Genomic DNA, 27,279 nt, shown 5'->3' on the forward strand with positions numbered 1-27,279 from the left:
AGGGCAGACCGTGATAGCTTTGCCAGATTGTTGCGAGAATTATTGTGCACCGGGTACCATCGGGCTGTCAGCAAAAGTGTCCCCGTTCAAGTGTTTCGCCTCGTTAATCCTAGCCGTCCAGAGTGGTCTCAATCGATCGCGTAGCGTCCATTAAATTTCCGTTTTCCCCTTTTCGATGCTTTGGCTGATCGTAAGTGTCGCTGTTGAAATGTGAGAGAGGCAGTGCTACTGATTTTAATGCAGGCAAATCTTTAACGAAGAACACTAAGCGTTCGGCAGTAAACGAGGTGCTTTAATACAGTTAGCGAAAGTGTGTAGTTCAAGTGTGTGCTGCAATTAAGAAGTGAAAAAGTGCATCTCTGGTGCTGAGTGTTTCCTTCCCTATTTCCACTACAAGGTTCCTGCCGGGTTCAGGATCGTGTTGCGAGCAAAGGTGTATAATCAACTGAAGAAGTTAACGGCCATCTGGCACTAGAATATAATTTGCCAAAAGTTGATGTTAAGTGTCGAAAAAGAAAAGAATAAAAACGGGTGAATAACACCAACCTACACAAAATCCGTGCCGGTGTTTCGTGTGTGTGTGTGTGTGTTTTGTGATCAGTGCTTGTGGCGACGTTTCGCCGTACGCGCGCGGGGCACAGTGTGCGTATTAGTAGTTTCCACCTTATTGCTGCCGGCAGGACGAAAATCCGTTCAAGGTGTCGCTCAACGGGAAAATGCGGGTCACGTCGGAATCGAATTCCGGCCCGCCGAGCCGCACACCATCCATCATGGACAGCCCGACGCTGGTGCGCGTCGAGCGTGCCCGCTTGCGCCAGGAAGCGGACAGCAATGGCGGGCAGCGGCCGGGTAGCGGCCAGCGCGAGGACAGTCTCGAGCGCTGTCTGCTCGATCCGAAGGTGAGTGTTTTGCGATAAGGGAACGAACGCCCGGTTCGCTCGCTGCTGTGGTCGATCCTGAAGGCCTTGCTTCCAATTTAGGAGAAGGATTTACTTGTCATGGCAAACGTTTTCGGCGCGAGGGCTGTCTGTTTTGTTGATGCTCTTTCTCCATTTACCGAGAAGTGCCTGGGACGTGCTGGTGTGGATCCGTTTTAGCTTTAAGATGGCCACGAGTGTGTGTCTGTCTTGTGAATCGGGGTTCCACCTTTGCCTGGCAGACGAAAGGTGTCGTTTGCGTTTAATGTACAAGAATGTCTTTTTAAGGTGCAAATTTGTAGCCATCGCCTTTCATACACAAACCGTACGACGTTGGGTCGTGGGCATAAAAATGGAAACTTCTCATTCGATAGACGAGGAAAGTAAATATCCCTTTATCTATCAACGAAAGTTCTAGCAACCAAAAACGATTCCTCCTAAAGGGAGTTTCCCAACTAGGCGAACAACTTCTAGCAAAATGCTCTGCGTCCAAGATCTGTAAGACATATTTTCTCTATACGCAAAAGTTTGATGAAGAGCACACGATAGTCGCTTCTGCGCCGTGTAAACCAAATTCGGTCTCTTACAGAATTTAAGGCCTCTTCAGACTTTGGGTGGCTACTGTATGCATCGACCAATTGAACTTTAACAATGAGAAACAACATCATCAGATTGCCAAAAAAATGGCGAGTTTACAAGGTCCCAGGTCCCAGGCCAAGTGTTTGTTTCCTCCAAAAATTCACTATTTACTTTGCGTTAAGAGTTGTAGCCATCACAGGTAACGAATTGTCTATAATTCTTGTGATCTAGGTTGTACGATGTGGGTGTGAAATATTTGTGGTTCCAGCTAGATTGTGCTCAGGACCAACGATAACTTAGAATAGCGATATCCGGTTATGATGGTTGATGGAAGTCTGACGGAGAATCGATGTCCACTGATCACCAAGATCATATGATTTATCCTCGAAAGCTGATTTTTTTGGGCCTCGAACTATCGAACTATTCCAAAAAATCAATATAAAAAAAAACCATCAATGAGATTGAATTTGGTAGAGCCACGCAAGCACGCCATAAAATGAAGCAAAGGCAGCCAAATTACTACTGTACTACTTAAAGGATGTTTAATTGTAATTCATTCGAATTTACTAAAAGAATTTTGATGTAAAATATATCAAAAAGAGACACTGCTGGTCAAAGATAGACGAGTTTCCTGAAACGGAACGCCTCAATTAAATATTAAATGAAATATTTATTATCAAATACATCCTACATTTGCACTCTGTTTCAATTCGTGGCACAGGAAGTGGGAATTTAATCACCGTTTTCATCGGCCTAACCGTGTCCCCATTAGAAAACGGAATGCGCTGTGCTGCTTGTAATAAATGTGTATATTTTTTGGTTAATTGATTTGCTGACAACAACCACCCCAAGTGCCCAAGAATGTTTCCGCTTACCAATCGATTTAGCGCGACCTTCGCGCTCGGTCAAATGGGTCAATTCCTATCGCCACGCACATTATCAGCCGGACGGAAGTGGTCGTCGTCGGTCTGCGCCGGCAAGCAAACCAAACGGCTGCCGAGAACGAAACGCAGCGTTCGCCGATGCGTTAAATGTAGAAATTTTACGATGCGCTATTAGTAATCCACAATCGTTTGTCATCACTAGCGTGTCGGGGGCGGATTTGCACCCAGTTGCAAAAAAAGAGGTATCTCAGTTACTCATTGCTACCTTGAGTATTTTGTCTGTGTGTGCGCAATGTGCGTTTTTTTTTGTTGTTCCCACCTATTACTTGTAATACCGAACCTGTTATCATACCGAGCTCTGGGAAGTGCAATGGGGACTCGCACTCGGCCCGCAAATCGGCCCCCGATTGGCCCTGGCCCCATAAAAGTGAAGTGTGGAGCTCGCGAATGATGCATACCGCGTGGCGGCAGTACACTTCACCAACCGATGAGATGAGTGTGAAGGTGTGAGTCAAAAACACGCAAAAAACTTGCGATTTCCGTTGCGGCGGTTTGCTGCTGCTGCGACCTTTAGTTGCGCTTGTCCGGGACAGGAAATGGATATTGGGGGAGAGTTGGAGTGCGCAGAAAAAAGTGAATTGCCTTCCACGAAATGAAATGATACGTGGTGATGCCATTTTGTTGGTGTTTAATGGCGGGGCAGGGTCATCGTGCAATTACGGGCTGTTTTGGGAGGGTTGCAATTATTAAGATAACAATTGCAAAAGGTGATACAGCGGGGACCGCGTGCTTGAGGAACGCCGTCCCGTAATCTGTTGTTTCTGTGCAGCGTGGTTGTGGCAGGAGATGGTTCGAAAGAAGAGATTTATTATTTCTGTGAACCATTTCATTGATTTATTGATTAGCTATCATTCTTTATTTTCTTGTCCGGAGGAACGACCTAGCAAGCATGATTTAATAGTTTATTAGGCTGATGTAGACCATATAACTGTGTTTGGAACTGCTGAGGACTCCAAATCCACTTCCTAAGATGTGTTAAGCGGACAGACATGTCTGCTTTGGAGTTAACGACCATTTTTAATATTACGACTCCCCCAAATGTCTATACTTTTTATATAATGAAGATTTTTTGGCTCTACAGTAGTAGATTTGAAGTAGGTTTGTCCATTCCTGAGCAAAGAAATTGATCAGACTGATGCACTATGAGTGAGAAACTGATGAGAAAGACCGAGGACCTACCGCTTGGTGAATTCTAGTCCTTTTTAGACTTGGATTAGGGGGTTAAAGCATCTAGATCGTCATTCTGGAAACAAAACTCGTCGTTCATGTCTGAGACGATGTCGTCCATCCGACAATTCCTCACAATGATTTAGCCGACCGTTCCGAAGGTTGTCCTGTTGTCACTGCCATGCGTCTTCTATATCAGATATCGGAACTCTTTTTTAATCATGCTATAGCTATGATGGAGTAGCAACTGATTGTCAAGGTCGAAACTGCTCAAAACTGCGAATACGGACCAGGGGTGTACCATGTTTTAAGTACCAGAGCAAAGCAGGTGCTTGAGGCTTCGTGCTTTCATATTCGAGACTTGAGCAGGGTCGCCAAGATAATTCATAATCATGAATGTATTGGAAATGGACGGTTACGATGTCCTATCGTCTCTATATGTCCACATTAGCTGGAACTTCCGTTGCTGTTAAAATAAATTGTTAAACTTTTGCTTAAGTATATGTTATGAGTCAAGTTTTAGTTAATTGTGACTTTGCTTTTGAAAAATTGACATTTAAAATATTTTGACTGGCTCGTGTTGTACATTACCATTATAGCATTTTCTTCAGCGTTTATATTTGTGTTTTTTGTTCATTCAAGCTTCATCTTATGCGATTGCAACACACAACACTAGCAAACCAAAACAAACAAGCAAAAACTTTTCAAAGGTGAACAAACGCTTCCCCGTGCTCGTGGCCTCCGGACGACCGGTATTCATCACGTTCAACGATTGCAGCCGCCCCACACCAACGCGATCCGCAAATATTTGGCATGATTGCGCACGCAGCCTTTGCCTGCCTGCCTGGCCGGGATGGGCAACAATCGTGCGCCAGCACACCGTCCGGCGTGTACCGGGTGGACAACCGTGTTGCGCATCGGTGGCGCACATGTGCGCGGTCTCTGCCTCGGTTCTCCGGCACTGAACCGGCACCAGTGGGTGAAAGGGAATGAGCAAGCTTGGGCAACTGGCAAGTGTCAACTTAAACTTGCTAATTGCTGCCGACGAAGCAAAACCGGACCGAGCCCTAGGCGACTTTGGTTCGGTCGGAACTCCCGCTGGTACGCGAGAGGACGACATCGCGAAAGTGGAAAAAGTGTTTGTACAAAACAATGCACACAACCCGTTCACTTTGGGCCGGTTTCAAGACTTTCGAGTTGGAAAGCGAAACAAAGCAAAAGTAAAGGGAGAGGAGAGAGAGAAAAAAAAACGCCGAAGACACAAAGAAAGAGTTGCAAAGAAACATATAAAAGTAGATCTTAACTACTACTACAAACCGCATGTAGCGATCGAGGTAATTAATTGGTTAATGTTTTGATTTGGAGGTAAGAAAGCTGTGTGGTGCTCTGTGACAAGGCTTTTCGCGCATCAGTTGATTCGACGTAGAAAGTGACTTTATGCACCTTGAGCAAAGGTTTGGTGTATCGTTATGAGGGAAATCATCGTACCGTGTAACTGGAGCAAATGGGTTCGTTAATGTGCAGCGGCTAGTAATGGGTTGTGTTTTTTTTTTTTGCTAGTAAGAACATGATTCACGTGTACTAGTTGCAGATGTAAACCATTATTGATCGTTTGTTTGCCAAGGATGTAGCTTAGCTTACTTACTTACTTGTTTGTTTGAACGATCTCATACAATATGTAGCAACATCTGTTACTGTCAGTTGCGGTTTAACCCAACTTGATGCAGGGTTGTTAGGTGTTATGTTCATAACGTGAATAACCTATGAGCACTAGGTACTGATAATAGAACTCTCAGGAATGCTTCTCCTCTTGGCTTAACGACTGAGGAGCTGGTGCAGTCCTCCAACCACGGCTGCATCCGATCTCCGACAGGTTAGATTCCACTTGATCCAGCCAACGAGCTCGCTGTGCTCCTCTACGCCTCGTGCCGAACTGAAGGTCGCTGACGAGCACCTTCTTCGTGGGGCATGAGTCCGGCATCCTCATCACGTGTCCCAGCCCACGTATCCTTCCGGCATTGACTACCGTCAGGATATCAGCGCCGCCAAACAGCACAGATAGCTCGTGGTTCATTCTCCTGCGCCACACGCCCTATTAGCACACATCACCAAAGATAGTCCTTAGCTGCGCCACTCAAAAATGGCAAAGTCATATATCAGAACTTTTTTTAGTTGAAATTGCATTCTTTTGCCACTTAATGATCCTTTTTACTTGACAGCAAATTTGAATGAAAGAATTAAACAGAGCATCAATAATAAGGCCAATTAAAATTGCTTGCCACAAAACGTGAATCAGTGTTTTGGAATTTATGACATGTTTGATTACAACTGATAAGGCTTACCCCAGTGAGGTCTTGCCGTTGATTGCTTATCAACAGTTCCCGTCCAGAGGGCTTGCATCACTTCAAGTCTGGCGTCTCTTTTTAAGGCCTGCGCCGTCTAATCTACTGCAAGAAGATTATACATTCCTTGAAACCGTTATCACGTGTTGGTAGCCATCCGTTGATGTTGCAATTATTCGCCTATAAATCGTTTTAAAAATGTATCACATTGAAACTCATTCATGTATAAGACTATACACTAGGCTTTAATATGCAGCTCTGAATTGATAGGCATTATTTCACTCCGCATCATATGCAGCGCAAGATTTGGAAGTGTTTTGAAACGAGTGTACGCCTGACCCGAGACCTCTATCTAGGACACAGCGATGGGTGAGTTCAACTGGAACATAACCATATGGTGCGCTGTTGCTGTGCTCTAGATACGCGCTCAAATCAACAACAAACATTCAAAGGGAGACCCATCAATGGGTTCGGCTTCGGCAACTGCATTCCTTCATTGGCGGTGCGGTCAAGGGTGGTCGATCTTGAATTAATTAGTCACACGATCGTACATTTCTAACGGTGCAAGCCAAGATTGCCGAGGATTCGGTCGCCATAGGTTTGGTGCAGCAGCACGTAAAAGGCATTGTTGGGTCTTGCACTCCGACACCTGCCGTACATCGCGTGGAGGGGCTAACATGGTAGCAGAAAACATTCTAGCCTCGAATCGAATGGCCCACAAAATGGCCCCTTCTCCGATTTGTTTTTTCCTTCTTGAAGTATGCTGGTGTACCGAATTGGAAATAGTCAATGCGCTAAGATTGCGCAATAGAATTTGCAATTATTTCGCGATGAACCATAGACGCAAATGGTTATTTTAGGGGGGGCTCGGAACAAGGAAATGAAACGAGGCAACGCGCACAATGACGGAAGTGTCACTCCTATAAGGTGCAGTTTTGTCTCGCAAACTTCCGGATGTGTTGCAGTGCCGCGAAGACAACTGTAGATGGTATGGTGTTTGTCTCGGTCTCTCGGAATCGGAGGCCATACGAAGCATGTTACACCAAATTGACCGATGGAAAATCTATGCCATACTGTTGCAATGGAACGTTTGAGCAACAAGTGTATGGGTTTGATGTGGTACTTAATGATCACAAGATTATTATTGAAGTAGGTATCTAATTCTTCAATTAAAGTGCTTCATACGCCGCATAGAAGTCCTCGTAATTGCAGTAAATATTTCCCTAAAGTGACCATCAGTCTTTCCAGTTTTTTCCTCTGCTTACTGATGATGCGATCACTGTCTAAACAAGCTTTAGTACACGCATCAACATAAAATGAACCAGAGCAAGCCCGTGAAAAGCGTGTACAAAGTGATAAAAATGATTAATTATACCGTCGTATATATATTTTTTTATTGAATCTAATTTTATTACCATCCACTCGACCGTTCAATCCACTCCACGCGGCACAATGGCGAATGACCGACCGCAAACGCAAACAAGCAGTGTTGGAGGGCCGTTGGCGAAAATTCGCCCAAAACCTTGATTGTTCCTTGTGCATTCTGAGCGCGAGAAACGGGAAAGCCTTCACTTCACTGTGAACAGCTTTGATCCAAAACCCCGCGGGTACTTTATTATCACTCCTACTGATGGGTCATCCATCCGATTCGACCCGAGCGCTCCGTTCGCCTTGTTTCGCATGGGGCCGTTTCCCCGCTCCACTCCAAAGTTGGCTCCGGAATGTTGGCAAGGAAAGACGCAGGAGCACTGCCGTCGGGGGGATATGGAGCTATAAAACTGAATTTATGGCATTAAAATTACAACCCCCAAGCTTTTGGAGGGGAAGAGCGGGAGCAGAATGTAAGCAAGGAAGAAAAATCCCGTTTGCAAGTAAAAATAAACCAGTACAAGAGTGCTCCGAGGAAACGGAACTCGCGCTAGACAGGAAGAAGAAGAATGGCCTCATCTAGGCTGGAAATTGGCAGGAAAATAAAAATTCAAGAATACCAACATCGTCACCCCAACTGCTCGCGCTGTTCTGCTCGGTTGTTTTCGGAGACCAGTTTCTGGGTGGTTGTTAAGCCTTAGTGTCCCGCCGGAGATGATGGTTTGCCACACGCGCTTGGCAAGCTCCCCCTTCCCTCCTTCCCTAAAGAACGACTTGTCGCGCTTGTCGCGCGGGTGGTCTTGCCCGGGTGATGAATGTCCTGCCCGTTAAAGATGACGACGCGATAAAGGATAATAGCTCGGGCGCGCAACATTGTGCGTGCATTACACCGTCTGCCCCACGCACAAACTGTTGCGAAAGGATCGCAATGGGTCGGGTTTTGGGCGAAGGATTTGTTTTCTTTACAACCGCCACAAGCGCCACCCGTCTTGCGGCGGATGGAGAGAGAGAGATCTATAAGAAGTGTGTTTATCATCGGATTTTTTTTTGTTTGCTGGCTGACACCATGTCGCCAGCGTTAATAGAGCAATTGTCTTCGACTTTGTATGCGTCGGGAAAATGTTGCTATGCGTTGTGAATTTTTAGAGCGTTGTTTTTGGGGTGGTTTTTTTTTAGAAGGATTTTCGTGCTTTGAGTCGTTTTCGTATAGTAGACCTTGCTAGATACGGAAAGCCAAAACCTTTGTTTTTATTTATGGATGAGTACAACGAGCAACATATTTGAAAGTAAAATATTGTTTATGTTTAGTAATAAAATCGAATTTTTAGATGCGCATAATAGCAACAATACTTCGTCAGAAAACTTGACAAGTTGTATGCTTTTTCAAAATTATCTCCATTAATTTCTTGCTGGAAGCTCAGCTCTGCCAACGTTCGTAATTTGACAACCTACCACGCGTGTGATCTTTATTACCTCCTGCCCTTAATAAGCGTAGCGACGATATTGTCAATCTTACTTTATTTGAGATATGCTACCAACATCAAATGTCAATTTTCACCAGCTATAAGCTACATGCCCGCGATAGATGGATATTAATTGCTGACACAGATATATCTGCCTGTCTCAGACTTCATGCACAACGGCAGCGAAAAGTTTTAATGCCGCCCGAGCGGCACAGGGTGGCGTTGGCTTCGGAAGCCTTTCAACGCGAAGTTCCTTAAGAAGCGGAGGCGTACCGACATGCCACACGGATGGGTCTCTTTACCTTATTTAGACTTTTACGCCATCTGCCACACCACATTTTCGTTTACTATTGCCTTTCGCCACGCGGTAGACACGCATCGTCGTTTTGAGGATGATGACGATGTGGTAATAATTCAATTAAAACTGTCATAAAATGGCAAGGCTTAAGCCATTGTGTGAAGGTTTCTGGTTAGCCTGGGGTAGCCGCGCTCATTATGGTGATTTTAGTGTCATTGAAGGGCGAACTTCGCTGACAACGTTTGAAGCTGAAGAGAGGCGAGTGGCCATTCTCGCATCACTTTGTCAGTAAATTAATATTCAATCAATTCCCGCAGTCAACGTGGGGGTTTTTGAATCTGTGGTCTAGTCGATGGAACTTCAGGATGGAATTCATCTTTTATTTGAGTTCGAAGGTATTTTCCTAATGGAGCGAATGCTTCCTATTTGAAATATTTTCTAGTTTGACGAGGTGCATCTCCAACTAATTCCTGGAGTCGTTGCAGTACACGTCAGTTCTGCATCTCCAAGCGGAACAGTGACTAACGCCGACTGATGAGCCATCACAACTTCACACCTTGGAAGCGGCGGGCGGTCAACGAATGGCGTCACTACTGTGGTCCCATCGCAACTCGACAGAAATTATCATTCTGTGCTCGTTTCCGGATGCAGTGGCGTACACTCGTCGCCAACGCTCGTTAGAACGTTCGTAGCGTCGGATGCGATCCGGGGCTTTCGGTGTCTAGTTTGTGCGGCGTATGATTTGCATTCCTTTAATGAACGTCATTTTGTAACAATGTGTGGCGGAAGCTGACAATAATCGAGTGCAATAGTTTAATTGATTTTGAATATGGTTGCAAAGTAGCTTCAGTTTTATTAGTAGCACGCCCTAATTAGTTCTTAATAAACCCAATCCAAACAGATTCTGTGGTTTGTTGCAGGGATAGGGACTGTAATTAGCCTGTGGGTTTGCCAGACATCAGCAGGGCCCTAGTGAGGCAATGCTAATATTCTAATTATATTTCGTTTATTAGCATAGATTACAGTGAATTAATTAAATTTATACAATCGATGCTGAGTGCATAAAAAATAGCAAACAAACCGCAGCATCAAACGCGCCATAACGATCAGCGGAAGTCGCGTTGCTTCTGAATTAATAGATCCGATGCATGCCACACTGTTCTGTCCACCAGCTACCCTAGCCGCACTTCCCCATAGTCGTATCTACGCAAATAGTATTCACATTCGCGGTCACTTTTGCATGTCTGGCCCCTCACTCGATGCGGGGACGCACACGGACGAGATGATTGAAGTAAAATGCCTGTCCGGACGTAACCGCCCGTAGGGAATAGCACGCATTAGCACTTGCGCCAGCAGCGGTTGAAGCTCATTAGCTTTAATTTGGCGCGTGAACGCACTTTCTGTCCCTGAAGTGTTGGGGATGGGACGAGCGCAAGGAGAAAACACGCCCGCCGGATACATCCGCAATGAAACAGGCACGGGCCTGAGGTTCGTTTTTGAACGGAGAGTTTCGGGAACACGCTGATTCACGCACCCGTGTTCCTGATAGTAGCGACGAGACACGGGAAGGATGCCCAAAATTTATGCACCATTTTCATGCGGAAATACACCGTTCCCGGCTCCCCGTTAAAGGGGTTTGTTCTTGAGGCTTAAATTTGCTGTTAAATTACGGAATGATGGAGCTTTAGCAGTCTGGGATGTGGGTCAAACTGTTCTAGTAAAGTGTGTAGTGAGTGTGGGTATTTTTATTTAGCACTGAAGCTTTAAGAGCTTCATGTTGCTTCATGTTTATTACCTCCAGCAATGAAGATGAACAGACTCTAAAGTATAGTGAAAAAGAGTGCTTTTTTGAAAGTAATTAAGTAGCGAAATTGGAGGCACAGGATCGCTCAGGCAGAATCTTTATAGAGCAGATACATTAATTAATTAAAATTTAAATATAATCCTGTTTGCTTGTTAAATTATTTATAAGCTGCAATTTCCTTTCACCTTTGCGTGTCCCCAAATACATGCTGCGCTGTATTGAGAGTAAGAATTCAGTGTTGCCAAGTCGGGCTAAGCTTCTCACATGCACACATCAAAGCATGCAAGTTGGACAGCTTAAAATCATCGCTTTCATCGGCAACGCTCAATAGAGCCGTTGAAAACCACTTACGGTCCTAATTGCATGACGGTAATGGACTGCTGATGATAGTGCCATACACTCCACTCTAGAAGGGGTGGCGCACCTGAAGCAGAAGCAGTTGTTCCGCAAAGAACCTCCACAACCTGAATAGTGGACAGTAGTTTTGCATAGTAGTGACTGCGTTTTGTCCCTCATTTTGTGGTGCGATATTGTGTCTATGTGTAGTACGAACCCAGACCGACTGGTGATTTGAAATTCAAATCATCCCGAACCTCCCTGCAGGTGAGCCAACGTGCTGCTACCAACAGATGTCTGCATTTTTTGACGATATATGGCTGTAGGTTCGGGCAACACAATACCGCACACTTTGCCGAAAACAGAAGGTGTCGTTGTGCCGCAGTTACACTCCTAGCGATCTGCCTTATCCGGCAAAACCCGAGTTAAGTTAAGGCGTCAAGCAAACTTAAGGCGATCTTGTAGAAAGTATGCTCTTGAGGAATTTCGCACTCACCTATAACCATCTGGACTGCTATTGTTTACGGCACAGACACACCCAGAACTCAGGCGCCAGATAATGGGTGTGTGTGTGTGTGCTAGTATCCAAAAACTACACCAAGCTAATGAACGGGAGCAGAGACTGAAAAAGCTGGGGAGCTGCTAAATGTCAAGGCTACACACCTTCTCGCCGGCTCAAACTACTTATCGTGGGCGTGTGTGCCGTAGGTGATAATAAAATAAAACTGCCCGGATGATCTTCACGTCGAACGAACTCCTTACTTTAATAACATAATTAGCACTTGTGGCTGAAGGCGATCCTGTGGAAGCACTAATGGTGTCGCTTGTTAGCTTGCGATGCCCGGGTTTAGGTTTGTTTGGTTCTTTCGGCCATTGATGGCTCGTTCCGATGGACGGCGTTTTGTTGAGCAGTTTTCGGTGTATCACCTGGGCACACGACGGCGTAGGCGGGGTGGACCTGGTGAAGAAACTATTCCAGCACGCCCACACCGTTATCTTGCGTGCCGAAACCGAGACGTTCAGCAGGTTGGAAGGCATTTATGAAATTGGTGTGTCTTCTCCTTCGAAGGTTGACCGGCTGACTGGCTACATGTTTTCGAACGTCTATTGCCACCATATGACGTACGCGGTGTGTACAAACAAGTTGCAGTGTTTGTTTAGTTTGAAGGTAATGTCGCTTCTCGGAACATGTGTCTTTCGTCTGTCACAAGATAGCTTAGTGCTTAAGCTCCGGAGCTTCGATTCCGGTCACCCGATAATCGACCACCTACACCGACCCACATCGATCCAAGTCGGCAAAGCTAGATCTTGAAATTAAAGGTCACCCTGGGGGACTGCAACGCCAATTCTCGTGCGGAATTGAAAAGTGATCAATCAAATTCGTTTAGTGATTGCACAATTTTTGATCCACTTCTTTACACGGGTCGTTATGTTGCGCCATCACGTTGTAGTGGTGCCTAATTATAGCCCATGACGGCATCAGTTTCGGGACACTCCTGAACCAATGTTTTGGAAAATCGTCTTTTAACACTCTCGGCTAGGACTAAGACTAGAAAATCGTGCTGATGACCGACTAGAAATCCATCAATCAATCGTTGCAAAATACGAAAACTTTCGCTGGGGATAAGTGTTTTGATATTTTCTTTTTGTGGTATCTTTCTTCACCCCAAAAAGACCCGTCTGTACGTCATACTGTTCGTTATTGGACGTTATTGGAGCAAACCCATCGGTTTATATGTCTGATTAGTGAAGTACCGGCATCAGACTCCAGGAGTGTTAAAAAACCCCTCATCCGCTTCAATCTGATCCATCTTTCACTCTGCCAGTATGTTTAATGCGGATAGAACAACGCACAACAAACGGCTACACGTGATGGCCGTGAGCCCGGACCGGGACCAATCTGTCAACCGAAATTGAAATTAATGTTCTTTTAATGGTGCAGTGTAAATTCCACCGGCGTAGTGCGGAGAGCCGAGCTGAACCCGGGTGAGAATGAGGTATGGGACTGTAAAATGGAAACACAAACTTCAACCCTTGTTGACCCCGGCGTTGTTGTTCGCGCTCGAGTGTATCTCCTGGTTGGCTAGGAGGGGATAAATTAAATGTTTAATTACTTAATTGGGAATGTAAATGAATGCTATTTGCAAACGACGAATGCTGTCGAAGAGGTCGTGCGGAAAAATCTGTCTGTCCCTGTGTTTGCTGCTGTTGAAGGAAGAAAGGAGTCCAAAGGAAGAAAGAAGGATGCTTAGACAGTTTGTCTATGCAGTTGATGGCGATACTCTTTGTTGATTTATAGGGTTTTTGTAGGGGGAATCTTCTTGTGAAAATTAGTTGATGAATTCAAATATTTTGGGGATAAATAAGAAAGCAGATTTTCATTCTGGAAAATGCAAATGAAATTTATCGATACAAGTTTTAAGTCTTTTGGTTTTTTTATTAAATCTATTTTCAACAATTATTTTAAAGTATTGAAATTGAAAATCCGACTCATCAATCCCAACAAACCACACGGTCCAGCAAACGGTCGACAGGCAATTTAATGTCTCAGAGCAAATTCTCTCACTCGTTACATTCACTTTCACTACCGCTGCTGACGTTGGCCAGCAACAGCCAATGTTGTGCTGTTGCTGCTGCTGGCCATCCCGCACGGTGTCGCCGGATCGGAAGAACGATTAAACCCCCCCCCCCCCCCCCCCCCCCCCCCGTCTCGGTCAAAGACGAGCCGGAAACCGGTTGTTGAGTGATCGTTTCGGAAGCGTTTAACTCGAACTCCGTCACTGTCACCGGCGGCCATACTGCTACTCTGTGGGGCCTTGGGTGCAAAACGGCGCGGGAGGGGAGGTTGCACAAATAACAAGTTGGTCGTGTTACGGCAAACATGATTCAATGGATGGTTTTCCGGTTTTTCCTTTCGTTTGCTGGATGCTGGGAAAATTGTGCCATGATGTGCCTGCTGCGCCGTATAGGAGTGGAGAGAGAGAGAGAGCGAGGTTCGATTGGTGCAAATCGTCAGTTTCACCCGATAGCAATTGTGGGGTGGTGCAGAGACCGGTCAATCATTGGGAGGCAAGACCCGCAGACCGCTGCGGGGAAAAAAAACTCGGCCTGGTGACGGTCTGTCGATGTAATTTTTATAGCGGAGCCGGTTTGGGTGAGCCGCATCATTAAATTGATCTCGATTTTATTGGGCCAGATGGAAGGAAAGGGACGGCTGAGGGTGGGTACTGGCAGGTGTCACTTCGTTCCAGTCTCAATTGCTTCAGGCGGCCGTTGCTGATGCTAGTAGATTGTGTATTTTTCGTTGTTAGACATGAGCGATGGAGCAAAGAAGAGAAACCGTACGAAAATTAATGCGGCAAAGCGTAGTTGGATCAAGAATAATTGAAGATGGATAATATTGGTTTAAGTTATCTTCTTCTTAGATTCTTCTTCTTGATGGCCTTCTATTTGGTTGCGCCGGTCACATAAGGCTGACTATATTGATGACTGGCTGATGCTATTTGGACTTCACTACGGAAGAAAGGTTCGAATGGGATTTGAACCCCGGCTCTGCTGTGTGAAAGCAAACGCTGTTGTCGCCCTAGATTAACAAAAATATGATTTACAAATCAACAAACACAAATATAAGCTCTTAACTCGATCGTGATACCTGCACTGTACGATAAAACACTTATCCAATTTTTGTTTGCCCAACGACTTAAAATAACAAGCAAATAGTTTTGTTATCTCCTCCAGCCAATCGGTCTCATCGAAAAAGGCATAAAAGGTTCGTAATGCATCACACGCAACTCTGATTATAGCTTGCCTTTCCCACAACGAATCGTACCGAGCGACCTGAATAACTTTCAGCCTGCGAATCCGTGAAATTGAACGCCAAATACGGCAATATGAAGCGGTTTCTTATCGAGCTGCTGGCGCAAAATTGAACCAATCCTATTCCGAGCTAGACTAGGTGAGGTTTACCCTTTTTTGGTACAACTCATCCATACCAGGTCCTGACCTGAGGATACAAGGATAATGAATTGGAGATTCCTTTACGTCTTTGGGCCACACCGTGCACATACCGGCAAGCGGAGTTGTTAAGCTTGCTAAAAGTTTATTTGGAAAACTGGAATGAAACGCTGGTTCACGAATTTTCCGATCAGTGTTACTTTTACATGTTCATCTACAATAAACCTGCGCTGATTCCTGTGCGTTTGCAGATTGCTACTTGTACCGGAACACTCTCTGTGAGCTTGTGTCTTCCGAAAGACCGTATGGTCTATCGTAACGATTCCTCCTTGCGGTGCTCTCCGGTAACTTATCGGCATTAGGCTCGTTACCTGCGGCAGGGATTATTGTGAAACTAATTCCACTATCTGTGATTTCGTCTGCTTTTAACGAGCGGTTCGTTACGTCGGAACCGTTTTCGCGAAACTCCATTTATAGCTCGGCGAAAAAACACGCACTGACCACCTAGCGCTAGCCTTTTCCAATGTCTGGCAATTGGATTTTCTAGCTAAAACGAGCACACTAAGCACGGTACCAGATTAGCTTCTTGAAACGATTTCTAACAGCAACTCATCTCACGCGGTTTCGAGGTTACTCCTCAGAGAGGCTTCCGGCTATCCACAGACCAGCAAGTAAACCAATTTACATCCGATGCATTTATTTAGTATGTAACGGCGGCATCGTTATACATACGCCGTACGATAGGCCGGTTTTTGGGAACAAAGAAGCAAAGGAAAGTGTGATGAGGAACGGAAGTCAAAAAAAAAAAACGAGGCTCAGTGCAACCGTTGCAACCGTCGGACAGGATGTGAATGCAAATTACATATTGTAGCGTTTGCCGATTTTCGTGTTTTTTTGTTTTGTTTGAAGCCTGAACCTTCTCTGCCCTCGGTTGGGAAGAAACCGGTGCAGCTGATACCAAATGCGTTGATGGTGTTGGGCACCGCCGGAATGCTTTGAAACAGGTAGGAGGTCCTGCACGGCTTCGAAAAGCATCTACAGCGAATGGGTCTCGCTTTCGTTCGAAAGGACCGTGCACGCCGACCGGTGGTACCTGTTTATTATGTATGGACTCGTCCTCGTCCCAGAAGCCCTTCTTCCTAGAAACCGGTCCGGACCGGCCTCACGAATCATGTCGCGCGATTCATGGTTCCTGGGGTACCGTACCAAGGAGGCTCGCCTTCGGAAATGGGAACCAGAAGAAAAACGAAAAAAAACACGGAACGGGCACTGCCTGCCGAGATTGCCAACGGTGGGAAAACGAAGGATTTGGTTGTCTGTTTTTTTTGTTTTGTTTTGTGGTGTGTGTTAGGCGTGTACAACATTTGAAGCACCGGTTCTCCGGTTCAGACCGTAGGAACGCACCACTGAGCAAGGGTTTTGTATTTTAATGGAAGGGCGCTTTGCGTAGGAATTTATAAATTGATGGGCTTTCGTGTTTTGCCTGTTGGTGTGCCTTGTCTTGCCGACCCGGGCTACAAAATCCCTAGCACCCCGGGCCTCGGTGTGGATGCTGAAATGCGGTGGTTGCGTGAGGTCCCTTTGGTCAGATTTTGATAATAGAGTCACATTATCTCATTAGGATGTAAAACGGAGCTTTCGGTGCGAAGCGAGGGGCGGAACTTACGCATCCTTGGGACAGAGATTTGCTGTTGCTCATAACTTTTGATTGTGAAGTTATTTTTGTGGTGGGTTTATTTCGGAAATTCTTGAGCTGGTTGTTAGCATATCATCCGTAGTTCCCATTACCCAAACCGAGTACAACAGAAAAGGGTTCGATGGGTATAAATTGTTGCGGCTTTTACTTCGGTACTACTGACAAATCAACGACTTTGTAGTACCGTAATCCAATGTATGGAAGCCAAATTTGTGTCCAGTCATCAAATGGAGTATTTTTAAAAACTGTTTTTAAAATTAGCATCTAAATGTTTCGAATAAAGTCATTCATTCGGACTGCCAACGCTACCTTTTGGAACAATGAACCGTGATTTCGGTGCATTTTCCTGTTCTTTTTGCTAGTCAAAGTTAACTAATTCCTACTCTCGTATACTCATTGGACCATTTCACTTCCTTCACACTTCCATGCCCTTTCCGACACGCTCACAATTGACAGGAGAAGTGACAATTTTAATTAAAAATATGTCTTCCGGCTGTCGGGCTGTGGTTTTCGGGGACGCATATCAAAGCGTCATTGGGTATGTTTCCGTTTGTTTTACTTTTTCGGGATGGTACTTGTGGCTCGGAAGCTCGGAAGTTCTACTTGGTCTCGGGGTGAGACTTACGGCTGTGGCTTTCCTCGCTGCACAGAGGCTTTGCAGAGACCTGCTGACGGTCATAGTGAAGTGAGGAAAGTAATGAAGCATATATTTGTCTTCTGTGTGAGGTTTCTTTTTGTTCCTTTCGTCGAATAATCAGGCACTTCATTAACATTATTTTTTGATTATAAAATCAAGAAACAGTCGTCAGCTCATCCACAATACAACGGGGGTAGTGTACTTGGAATAATTATGAACGACATTAATGAATATGAACGAGTTAAAAATACACGGCGCGGCGCTCGGCGAACAATAGACGAAGCAGATATTTCTAGTCAAAATATGTTTGGAGTGTGGAAAGTAAAGGAAAATATGTATTTTTTTTTAAACATTAGCAAGGTTCAGTATCAGTTTTCAACTTTTACTTCCCGCTGTCGATGCTTAAACCCAGTTTTGAACAAGTTTGCTTTTCAAGAGTTGTTGGATTACCAGCTGGATTACAACTTTTTTATCTATTGCTTTAGAGTATCATTCGACTAGCTGCTAAGAGATTCTTCTCGGCGGCAACAATTTGCAACAAACTTTCTCGTTTCTTTAGAGATGTTCCTTTTTTTTCTATCTCTCTCCCTAACTCAATAGCTGAAATAAGAACGAACCAATCTTGCACGGTGCCTTCCAGTAGCTCAGCCAACATGTCAACAGTTTGCAGCAGATCCTCACCAAGTAATCATATGGTGGACATACGCTACGATAGCACTACAGCCAGAAAAGAACCTTCAACTGAAGCACACACTTTCTCACAGTGTTGCTGAAACTTCTTTCTCATCCTGGTGAGAACTTTCCAACCAAGGAAAAAAAAGGGCTCCAAGAAATCACGTCAAACAGAACTGCGTCTGTTGCTGCTGCTGCTGCTGCTTCGTGTTTAAAGTTTACTTTCGCGATGCTGTGTCGCCGCCCATTGGAACCATTTGTACCCACGGTTTATTGCTATTCTATCGCTCCGTGTATGCACAGCGACCTCCGACGCTGTCAACGAAGTTCTTTGGCACCGATGTGACCGTGGAACTTTGCGGATGGCTTATATACATCGACAACAACAAAAATAAACGCCACGAACCAGCGAGAACAAACTTTAGGATGCAGAAAAAGCGATACAACGCTAGAAAAGATGTCGCGCCATCAGGGAAAAGACTGACAATAGCGCAAGGGAAAGAAAACAAACAAACGCATGCACGTACGCGATGGGTTCTTTGTAGTGCTTGGGAAAAAGATGCATAAAAATGCAATGCTTTTTTGCTAATCATAAAATAACGCGATGATGAGAACAAAAAAAAAAAACGCAAGCAAGCAATGCAAGGAGAAAGTAGAGAAGTCGCTAACGCTGAGGGATATTTAGCGAGAATATATTTTAACGTCACAATCGTTTGCTATCAGCATTGCTACATCGAGATCGTTAAATTCGTGCACAGAATGCATCGCGTTCCTGTTGGTCCCGTGTCACAATTTTGCGATACGCGATGCTGTGGAGAGAGTGGGAAGTTGAATGCTCGTTTGGAGTTATCAATTTCGTGGCTTGTTTGGGTTCTTTTCTTATTGCTTACTTTTTGCTTGGCCGTATTGATCGGTTAGAAGATTGAAGGTTAGGTTTGGGGCGGTCCGGTGGGGGTGCGACAACGGCGCCGGTTGTCACATGGCTGGGCTGGGGTTCAAATCCCATCTGGACCGTTCCTCCATAGTGAGGACTGACTGTCCAACTACGTAATATCAGCAAAGTCTAGTAAGCCATTAAATGGCCGATATGACCAAGTAGGTCATTAAGCCAAGGTGTGAGAGAGATTGAAGGTTAATTAAAAATTTACGTTTAGTTTATGCCAACTAAAAATCGGAACTCTGACGCTTCGAACCGGATAAAATATTGTGTATTACTCCTGATTGTACTCCTGATTACTCCTGGCTCAAACGGCAGGCCCGGGGTTCAAATCCCATCCGGACCGTCCCCCCGTAGTGAGGACTGACTATGAACAACTACGTGGTATCGGGAAGAGTCTAATAAGCCATTTCGATGGCCGGCATGATCTTAGAGGTCGTTAAGTCAAGAAGAAGAAACTCCTGATGTTAAATATCTTCTTGGCTTGACGATCTTCTAGGTCATGACGGCCACCGAATGGTTTTCTACAGTTATTGACAGCGCATTGTTGGATGTCGGTTCAGACGGGATTTGAACATCGGACCAGCCATGTGAAGACCGCCACTGATTTTTGATAGCAACAGCTGTCTAATAAAACAGGCAATCAACACATCAACTAGGAATAATTTTTTTTTTCCATTATTAAACGCTACAACCGAATCATAGTCTTGACCTGCTGCAGATATTCGCTGGTCATCTGAGCTCAGTTAATGGTCCAAAATTCCATTCTGTGGTTCCATTGCAACCCACCGATCTCTGGCGAGTCTAATTTTGCTTCAAATATAATAAACCAAAGGGAAGATAGCTGCTCTGGTCTTTAACACCGGGCTGCCCTCAGTCTGCAGTATAAACGGTTAGCAGTTTGCATACTTAACACGCATCATGTTACTGTGTAGGTGCTAACTTTTGACCCGTGATGAGTTAAGTATATTCAAGCGGCTTCAAAGAAGTAATAAACTGTTTTTATGGACATCACTACATAAATTTAAATTTCCGGAGCTTAATTTTTTTAAATAAATTTCGAATGGTAGTTTTGTAAATCCTCTACAAATTGTTAAATAAAATAACACAAAATATTATGACATATTTGACCTCTTCTCTTGCTTAACATCATCCAGTTTTTTACGATAAACAAACAATTGTTATGGACACTAAAACATGGTTTCACATTACATGTTGATTGCTTTTGACGTAAAAATACCGTTCCGTTTAATATTGACTTCATTTCATTCGCTTAGTTTGGGAACAGATGTCTTGGACAATCTTATCACAATTGGCCACCCTATCGTGCGGAGCGTGAGATCAAAAACAGCCAGCTGCCCAGCGTAGGAAGTGAAAAAGGTGCAAACAAACGAAAAGGTCGCTGTAGTGTAGATGGGTGACGCGGGAGTAGAGGATAAACGTGAATCATTATGCTACCCACCCACCAACCAGCACCACATTAACAGTCACTAAATGAGACGCATTGTGGCACCCGTTAACGAAGCTTTCCCCCCCCGGTTGCTTCCCACTACAGACAAATTTTTTCTCGTCCCCTCGCCTTCGTTCTTTGGGTTTCGTTTCCTTCCTTCCTTCCTTACTTCCTCTTCTAACCTGTTCGGTGGGGAAGCTTTTCCGGGGACCACATTTTTCATAACCGACACAATGGGGAAAAGGTAGAATCGGATCGACCGAGGCAGGATGGAAGTGGAACAGCTGACGCAAAAAGAAAGGTGCGATTCATACACCTTCAGCCGGTCACAGCCGACTGCCAGCTTCGTTCGGCCCCTCCACTCCGGGTTCCGTTCCAAAGCGTAAAGGGCTGGGCGGATGGGGGTTTTGTGGGACGTGCATTAGCCCGCAAATGCATGAAACATAAATGCAGTCACGGCAGGAGAGTCGCGCATAAAAATCAGAGAATTATTGTTTTACAACGCATCGTGTGGTGGGAGATTACCGAGGCGATACACAAATTGCCTGTGTTGTCCGCCTTGTGCACACGTGTTTGGGACTCTGTCTGTCTCTGTGTTTGTTTGTTTGTTAAGGGAGGTGGGGGTGTTTTTGTTTCCTTTCCAGCCCTCTTTCTTCCCTTTTGGGGGAAGCGAAACGGAACGGATGCGGTGCAGTTGGGGCACGGAGATGGTCCCGTATGTTGGCCCGAGCCGTTGTTGCCGTTGTTTGATTGTTACTTTGTCTTTTGCTTATTTTTGTTTTCTACTATCGCGGGCGCATCTTTTTCTTCCGCCATCGTCTGGTTCGGTTTCCGGCATTCGGTTGCCAGTGCGGCGAGTGCAGCAATTGCAATGATTACAGTTAGATGCATCCCAACCGAAGCGTGGAAGGGCCTGAGAGGGCACAGAAAGTACAGAAAGAAAAATGTGCGGGATGAAGAAAAGATTTTGCTCGGTTGATATACACACACACACACACACACACAACCACCCTATAGAACTGCGGCTGCGGCTGACGGTGCGTGACGCATGGTAAACAACATAACGGCAAGAAGCATATGTTGAGGATTTGTTTATTTCTCGTTATGATCTCAATTATTAAATAGACAGACAGAATCCTTTACTGCACATTTGGATGGCTGCAATTGCGATCCGCTATGGGGGAGAATTTACGGAAGCGGATGTCGGTCTCGGGATCTAAAGGGAAATAAACAGTTTGAAGTATGAAATAAACTTAAGACCAAGGAAGCGATTTTAAATCAAGCGAGGAGGTATTGAGGATTGCTCATTGTAGGCTTGAATGTGTCTTTAGGATTTATTCATCATTAACGTCGTGCAAGGTTTTTCATAAGAATCGGCGAAGTTTTTTCGATTTTTGGTACTTCAGGACTGTAATATTTTAATCCAATAATTGCTGAAGCATCAAAGCCTTAATTTGTTTCAGTACAGAAATGTAGAAAATAATCCAATTCTTGCTGAAATGAGCATACCTGAAGTTCTGTATTATGTATTTATTGATGAGCATATTTACTAATATTTTCGTATTATTTTCCCTTTTTCTTACAGGTACGTTGAATACACTGAAATTGAACGCCCCACAAGCCCCAAAAGTAAGAATATACTAAGAGTTATTTTGAAAAAGATTGTTAAAAATGTACCAATTTTTTCCTCAGTCAAAGAAAAATGTATTGTACTATCTGAGTGCCACCGAGCATGCAACTCCATCCTTCTGGGCATCCATAAATCAATGTCTTATATACGATACCATTCGTGAAGTTGCCGTACAGATAGATTTTTCCACCATAAAGTTGCAGTTCGATGATCAGCACGACGGGCACGCTGATGTACAGTTTAGGTTATTTTTCACCTCGAAGGAAGCTATAAAATTGCATAACGCAACAAAGGCAAAAAAAGCTCATACTCGAACGTTTACAAGACCGCAATTTGTTATCCCGTAGTAGGTTTGGGACAAATCGGGAAGCCCATTTACCTATTGCTTCAGGCAGGCGCTGACTAGATTGAGCGCAGTTGTGGAAGCGAAGCAAAGGCATACACGTGGCGTGATTATGGAAGCGTGAGTTTGGAAGGCTGGAGAGGCCAGAAGACTCTGCAAAAATCCTTCAACCATATCGTTAAGAAGCTTCTTTTTTTTTAAGGTTCTTGGGTTTTTTGGAGAACACCTTTGGTGGGTGGAGTTGAGAAAGAAATGTGAATAATATCAAGTAATAACAATGCTCATTTATATTCCAACATGTCTAGACGTAAATCGTTTTCTGCATTACGGGTTTTTTTTATGAAATTCGAGCAGTTTCAGTGTTTTGTTTCCCATTCGATATGCACTCTCGTGTGCCATTCAGAGGCAGAAATTAATTATAGCTTAATATAATTTCCGCTTTTTGTAGTATAAGACAAGAGTTTTTCCCTTCATAACGTACAAAACATTGTTTTTTAGGAGGTACAATGCATGATGTACTCAAAAACGGAAGTCGAATTCCTCCTTGCATATTATAATTATCTTAGGTCCAAGGAATGTGGCTTAAAATTTTGTTGTTTCATTGTTTCGGCATTCAGTTTGGACAGCATTTACTTTCGGCATTTATTCCCAAGTGGATGAAAGTACGGACACAAAAAGCTTTGTAGTTGTTTGTACGGGGTGACCCGGTAATCGTGGCGCCAATGGCCCGTCCGGAACGTTCCTGTGTAGTGGGGGTTGAATAACCAACAAGTCGAGATGATATCAGCAATTCTAGTACGCCATTAGAAGGCCGGCTAGACCTAGAAGATCACAAAGTTAAGAAGAGATTTCTGTCTGTTGGAAATGTACACAATTTTCGTTCGAATTCGCCAATTTCGCATAGAAAACTACGGCTTTAAATGACGAAATTGTGTAGTAATGCATTGAAAGTAAACGATTTCAAACCTGTCAGTTTAGATAAATCAATATGTACCATTCATATTTTCCCAGTAACATTTGCATTCATCAAACAAACACGATGCGTCATTCGAGGGAGGCTTGCCCCGTCACCGGGTTCGAGGGAGGCTCGCCCCGTGAATGCGCACACATCGATGAATCATTTGCCAACGTCTCACATAAGATGTAACAAGTCGATACGCGTGAAACTGCCGGACATCTCACTCTACATGGTGGTACTATTTTGGGAGTTCACCTCAATGACGTACGATTGTGTGCCACTTTCGTCCTCATGTCTGTTTAGTGTGCAAGGGATTTGTGTAAATTTTGAATATTGTTTAAATGTTTCTCCCCGTGCTGGATTGCAAGAGTGACGGGCGTTCCTCTACGGTTGACGTACCGAAGGTATTAGTCACCTTCCGATTTACGTTGGAACGATCATCCATAATCTTGAATTGATGCATCATTTGTTTTATTTTATAACGAATTTATTTAGCTAAATTTAAGGAAGGATGTACAGAAGACCGCCTTTTGTTCACAAGAATCCTCTAAAAGAATTTTTAATCCGCCAATTTTGTCCCCCTCTCTATGATGACTCATGTGACTCTTATTTTTTAGCCATCCATGATTTTAACCATCCAATAACTGCATTCAAGTTGTACGGTACTTTGTTATGCCCGAGATACATTCAGCGATGAAATAAAGTTTTAATAAAAGCAAGCTTTTGTTAGAAAAAGGTGCCTATTTTTTCTTCCCCGAAACGCCAATGGTATGAGATCATCAGTGAAGCATTTTATGATACTGCTGCTGCTGCTGCTGCTGCTGCTCGTACGAAGCTAAAGCATGAAACGATCCGGGCACATAGGAATAATTTTTACTGCCAGTGGGTTAACAGCGACCCAATTACGGAAATTCATCTGTAAAGCATTGCGCTGTAAAGCGTACACGTGCACTAGGAACGAAAGCACCGATTCGCATCAGAATCCATTGAACGTGGTGTAAAACTTATAGCTTTTCATTTTTGCCATAATATCATATTTCCCTTGTCATAAGCTGACATTTTCCTCCCATTCGCGCGACGCAACGGTAAAACGACGGCGCTGAAAAGGGGACAGATTTGCACCGTCGAGCAGCTTGTTGTCGATGGTGGCTGTCTCTTTTGGCCTCTTAGAACGTGCTGAAGGCACGCTGTGCTGATGGTTGTGGTAAGTGTGATTAGATTGTTAATGGAAATTTAAATTTTACTCAATCCTTGCCAAGAATCGAAAGGAGACAAAGGAAACATACTCTTTTTTGTTGTTAAAGGTGAATCTTTGAGGCGTTTTCTCGCGCGCGCGTGTGAGACAGAGCAAGCCATCGATGGGACGCGATGCTGAGCGTCTTCTGAAAAGCATCGGGGTGAAGAAGGTGCACAATGAATTTTGGATCATTTCGCCCGGCAAACATGAGGGTGTGCTGAGATTGTTATGTTACCCGCCGAGAGCTGTTGGTTGCAGTACCGATACGCGGTTTGAGAGACAGAAAATACACCTTTTCACCAAAACCACCGTGCGCCAGCTCTCCGTTTTCCCTTCGGCGCTGCTGCTGGTGCGCTGTTTAACGACGAAACGATAGTTGGTTAAGTGAGTGTTAATAATCGTGAAGCACCATCAACGCAAAAACGGGCCATTCGTATGGCACGGATTTGACGGTGTGCTAATATTAGCCTCCAACCAGATACATGTTACTGTAAGGGGTTTTTTTTATTTTGTTTTAAATGGTTACCCGTCGATGGCAGTGTTGATGAGAAACTACAGCTTAAGAATTGATTTTTTGTGTTACAACATTGGTCTCGTTTTTATCTTCAAATTATGACTTGGAGGATTTACCATAGACATGTAAATTTCAAAAATTTTGTAGAATTTGAACATTTTAATATATTTTTTGTGAATTATTCACTTAAATAAAGGAATTAAAATTGAATTGCACGAATTTTTGTTGGACTTTTCAAGTCATTCTTTGTCAAGAGTAAATTTAAAAACATGCCTTAAGGTACTGGCTGCAATATTACATTGTGTAATGATTCCGCGTTTTCTATCAACTTTGTTAGAAGAAATCGGTAGCCAAATTTAGATGATTCCTCTTTGCCTTTTTCTTGTATAATTAACGTATATTTTTAGCTAATAATTTTATTAGCTCTGTCGTATAAAAGTGATTTTAATTCATCACGTAAAATTGAAGTGTCAAAATAAACAGATGAACAAAGAAATTAATTAAATACTACGAGCAAAGAAAAATCAAACGCGTCCAGTGGGCCTCGGATGTTGACTTAACACTAGAACTACCGTGTTTTTGGCGCGTGCAACTCTACCAAATCAGCCTCAGTCAGCAGTCAAAATGACTGGTGATTATCTAATAAACAATTTTGATGATCTGACATTTTCATACAACTGAGTTTGCCTGGGATTTGTAATTTGTCAACACATGCGGTGTTGACCATACGGCAAGGAGACGTCACAGTATGAAATAAAACAGAATCATAGAAAAAATTTAAATAAATAAAAAAATTACAATTTTATATTTCTTTCAGTTCGTATACTTATCTTAACACACGATCGATAGGTTGTTTCTTACATCAGCATTGGAAAACCATCAAATCAAAACAAGTCAATAATTTTTCCTGTTGTTTTGCAACCTCGACGATTCAACTAGTTTACAGCAAAATGATCAAAGCATCATTTTACTGCTGCCTTGTTACTCAACCTTGTTGCTCATAAAATTGCTAAGCTATACTTTATTTCTAGTGTATCAAAAATCATCTTAGAGTTATACCGCAAGGACCAGACGTCTGTCGGTTATGTATAATTACCTTTTTGTGAGAATTTTGCCTTAAAATACACTGTTCACGGTTCTACAAACCCACAGTCAAAATGACTGGTTAAGGTAGAATGGCCCATGACGTAACTTAACATGAATATTGGATTAGATTTTTAATTTTTAGCTTCATAGAAATGAACATCCTTTTGAATGTATAAAAGTCATGCATCAACATCGACAGAATTTTTTAACTAGGAAAAATAAATCCACTTTAAAGGTATGAAACCGGTCAAAATGACTGTTCCGGTAGTTCTAGTGTTAACTGGTAATTCTGGTAATGGCATTGATAACACTGGTAATAAGTATAGAAGGAAAAAAGAGAAGAATATATTTTTGTATTTTTTTTTATCTAAGTCACGCATCACACAGCACCTTCTTCTTAGCTTAACAGCCTGCTAGGCTATGCTTATTGGATACCACACTTCCAGATTACGTTAAGTATTTTAATTTGAATAGGAAACGGAATTTAGATATCGTTATAATTTAGATATTGGAATAATTATTTAATATAATCTTTCATAGCCATTTGGGCCGTCCCGTTTTACAGGTGACGTAGTTCTTCGCGCCGCAGGTCCGAGGTTAAAATCTCATCCGGGCCGTTCTTCCTTAGTGATGGCTGACTATCCAATTACGTGGCATTGATAAGTTTAGTCAAGCCGAGCAAAAGAAGAACCATTCTCATATTGGTAAGGCGCTTCGTACCCAAAAAAAAAAAAAAAAAAAAAAAAAATGAGACCAAACCAAACCAAACCTCAATCAACATTTTCGCTAGAAGATAGATTGCAGCCTTTTGAGACTGTCCATTCGGTTGCTTGCTAGCTTGTACCATTCATCGCAAAACAACTGATAGCGATCGAGATAAGCACGACCAGTCGATTAGAAGGAAGGCCCCTGTCTTCGTCACCCTCATCCAATCACGCCGAGCAGTT

General features: G+C 43.7%; 2 protein-coding genes across 2 annotated transcripts in view; one reads left to right on the plus strand and one right to left on the minus strand.

Moving 5' to 3' along the window:
* Window positions 1-27,279, minus strand: part of LOC126564774 (lanC-like protein 3 homolog) — a 205,702-nt gene that overhangs the window by 158,174 nt on the left and 20,249 nt on the right. The gene's annotated exons all lie outside the window — the stretch shown is intronic.
* Window positions 657-27,279, plus strand: part of LOC126564262 (probable cyclin-dependent serine/threonine-protein kinase DDB_G0292550) — a 100,445-nt gene continuing 73,822 nt past the window's right edge. The window contains exon 1 of the mRNA XM_050221260.1: window positions 657-899. Coding sequence (XP_050077217.1) covers window positions 717-899 — 183 coding nt within the window. The 5' untranslated portion in view covers window positions 657-716. The remainder of the gene's footprint in view (window positions 900-27,279) is intronic.

This window comes from Anopheles maculipalpis, chromosome 3RL (assembly GCF_943734695.1).
Source record: "Anopheles maculipalpis chromosome 3RL, idAnoMacuDA_375_x, whole genome shotgun sequence".
NCBI classification, from domain to species: domain Eukaryota; kingdom Metazoa; phylum Arthropoda; class Insecta; order Diptera; family Culicidae; genus Anopheles; species Anopheles maculipalpis.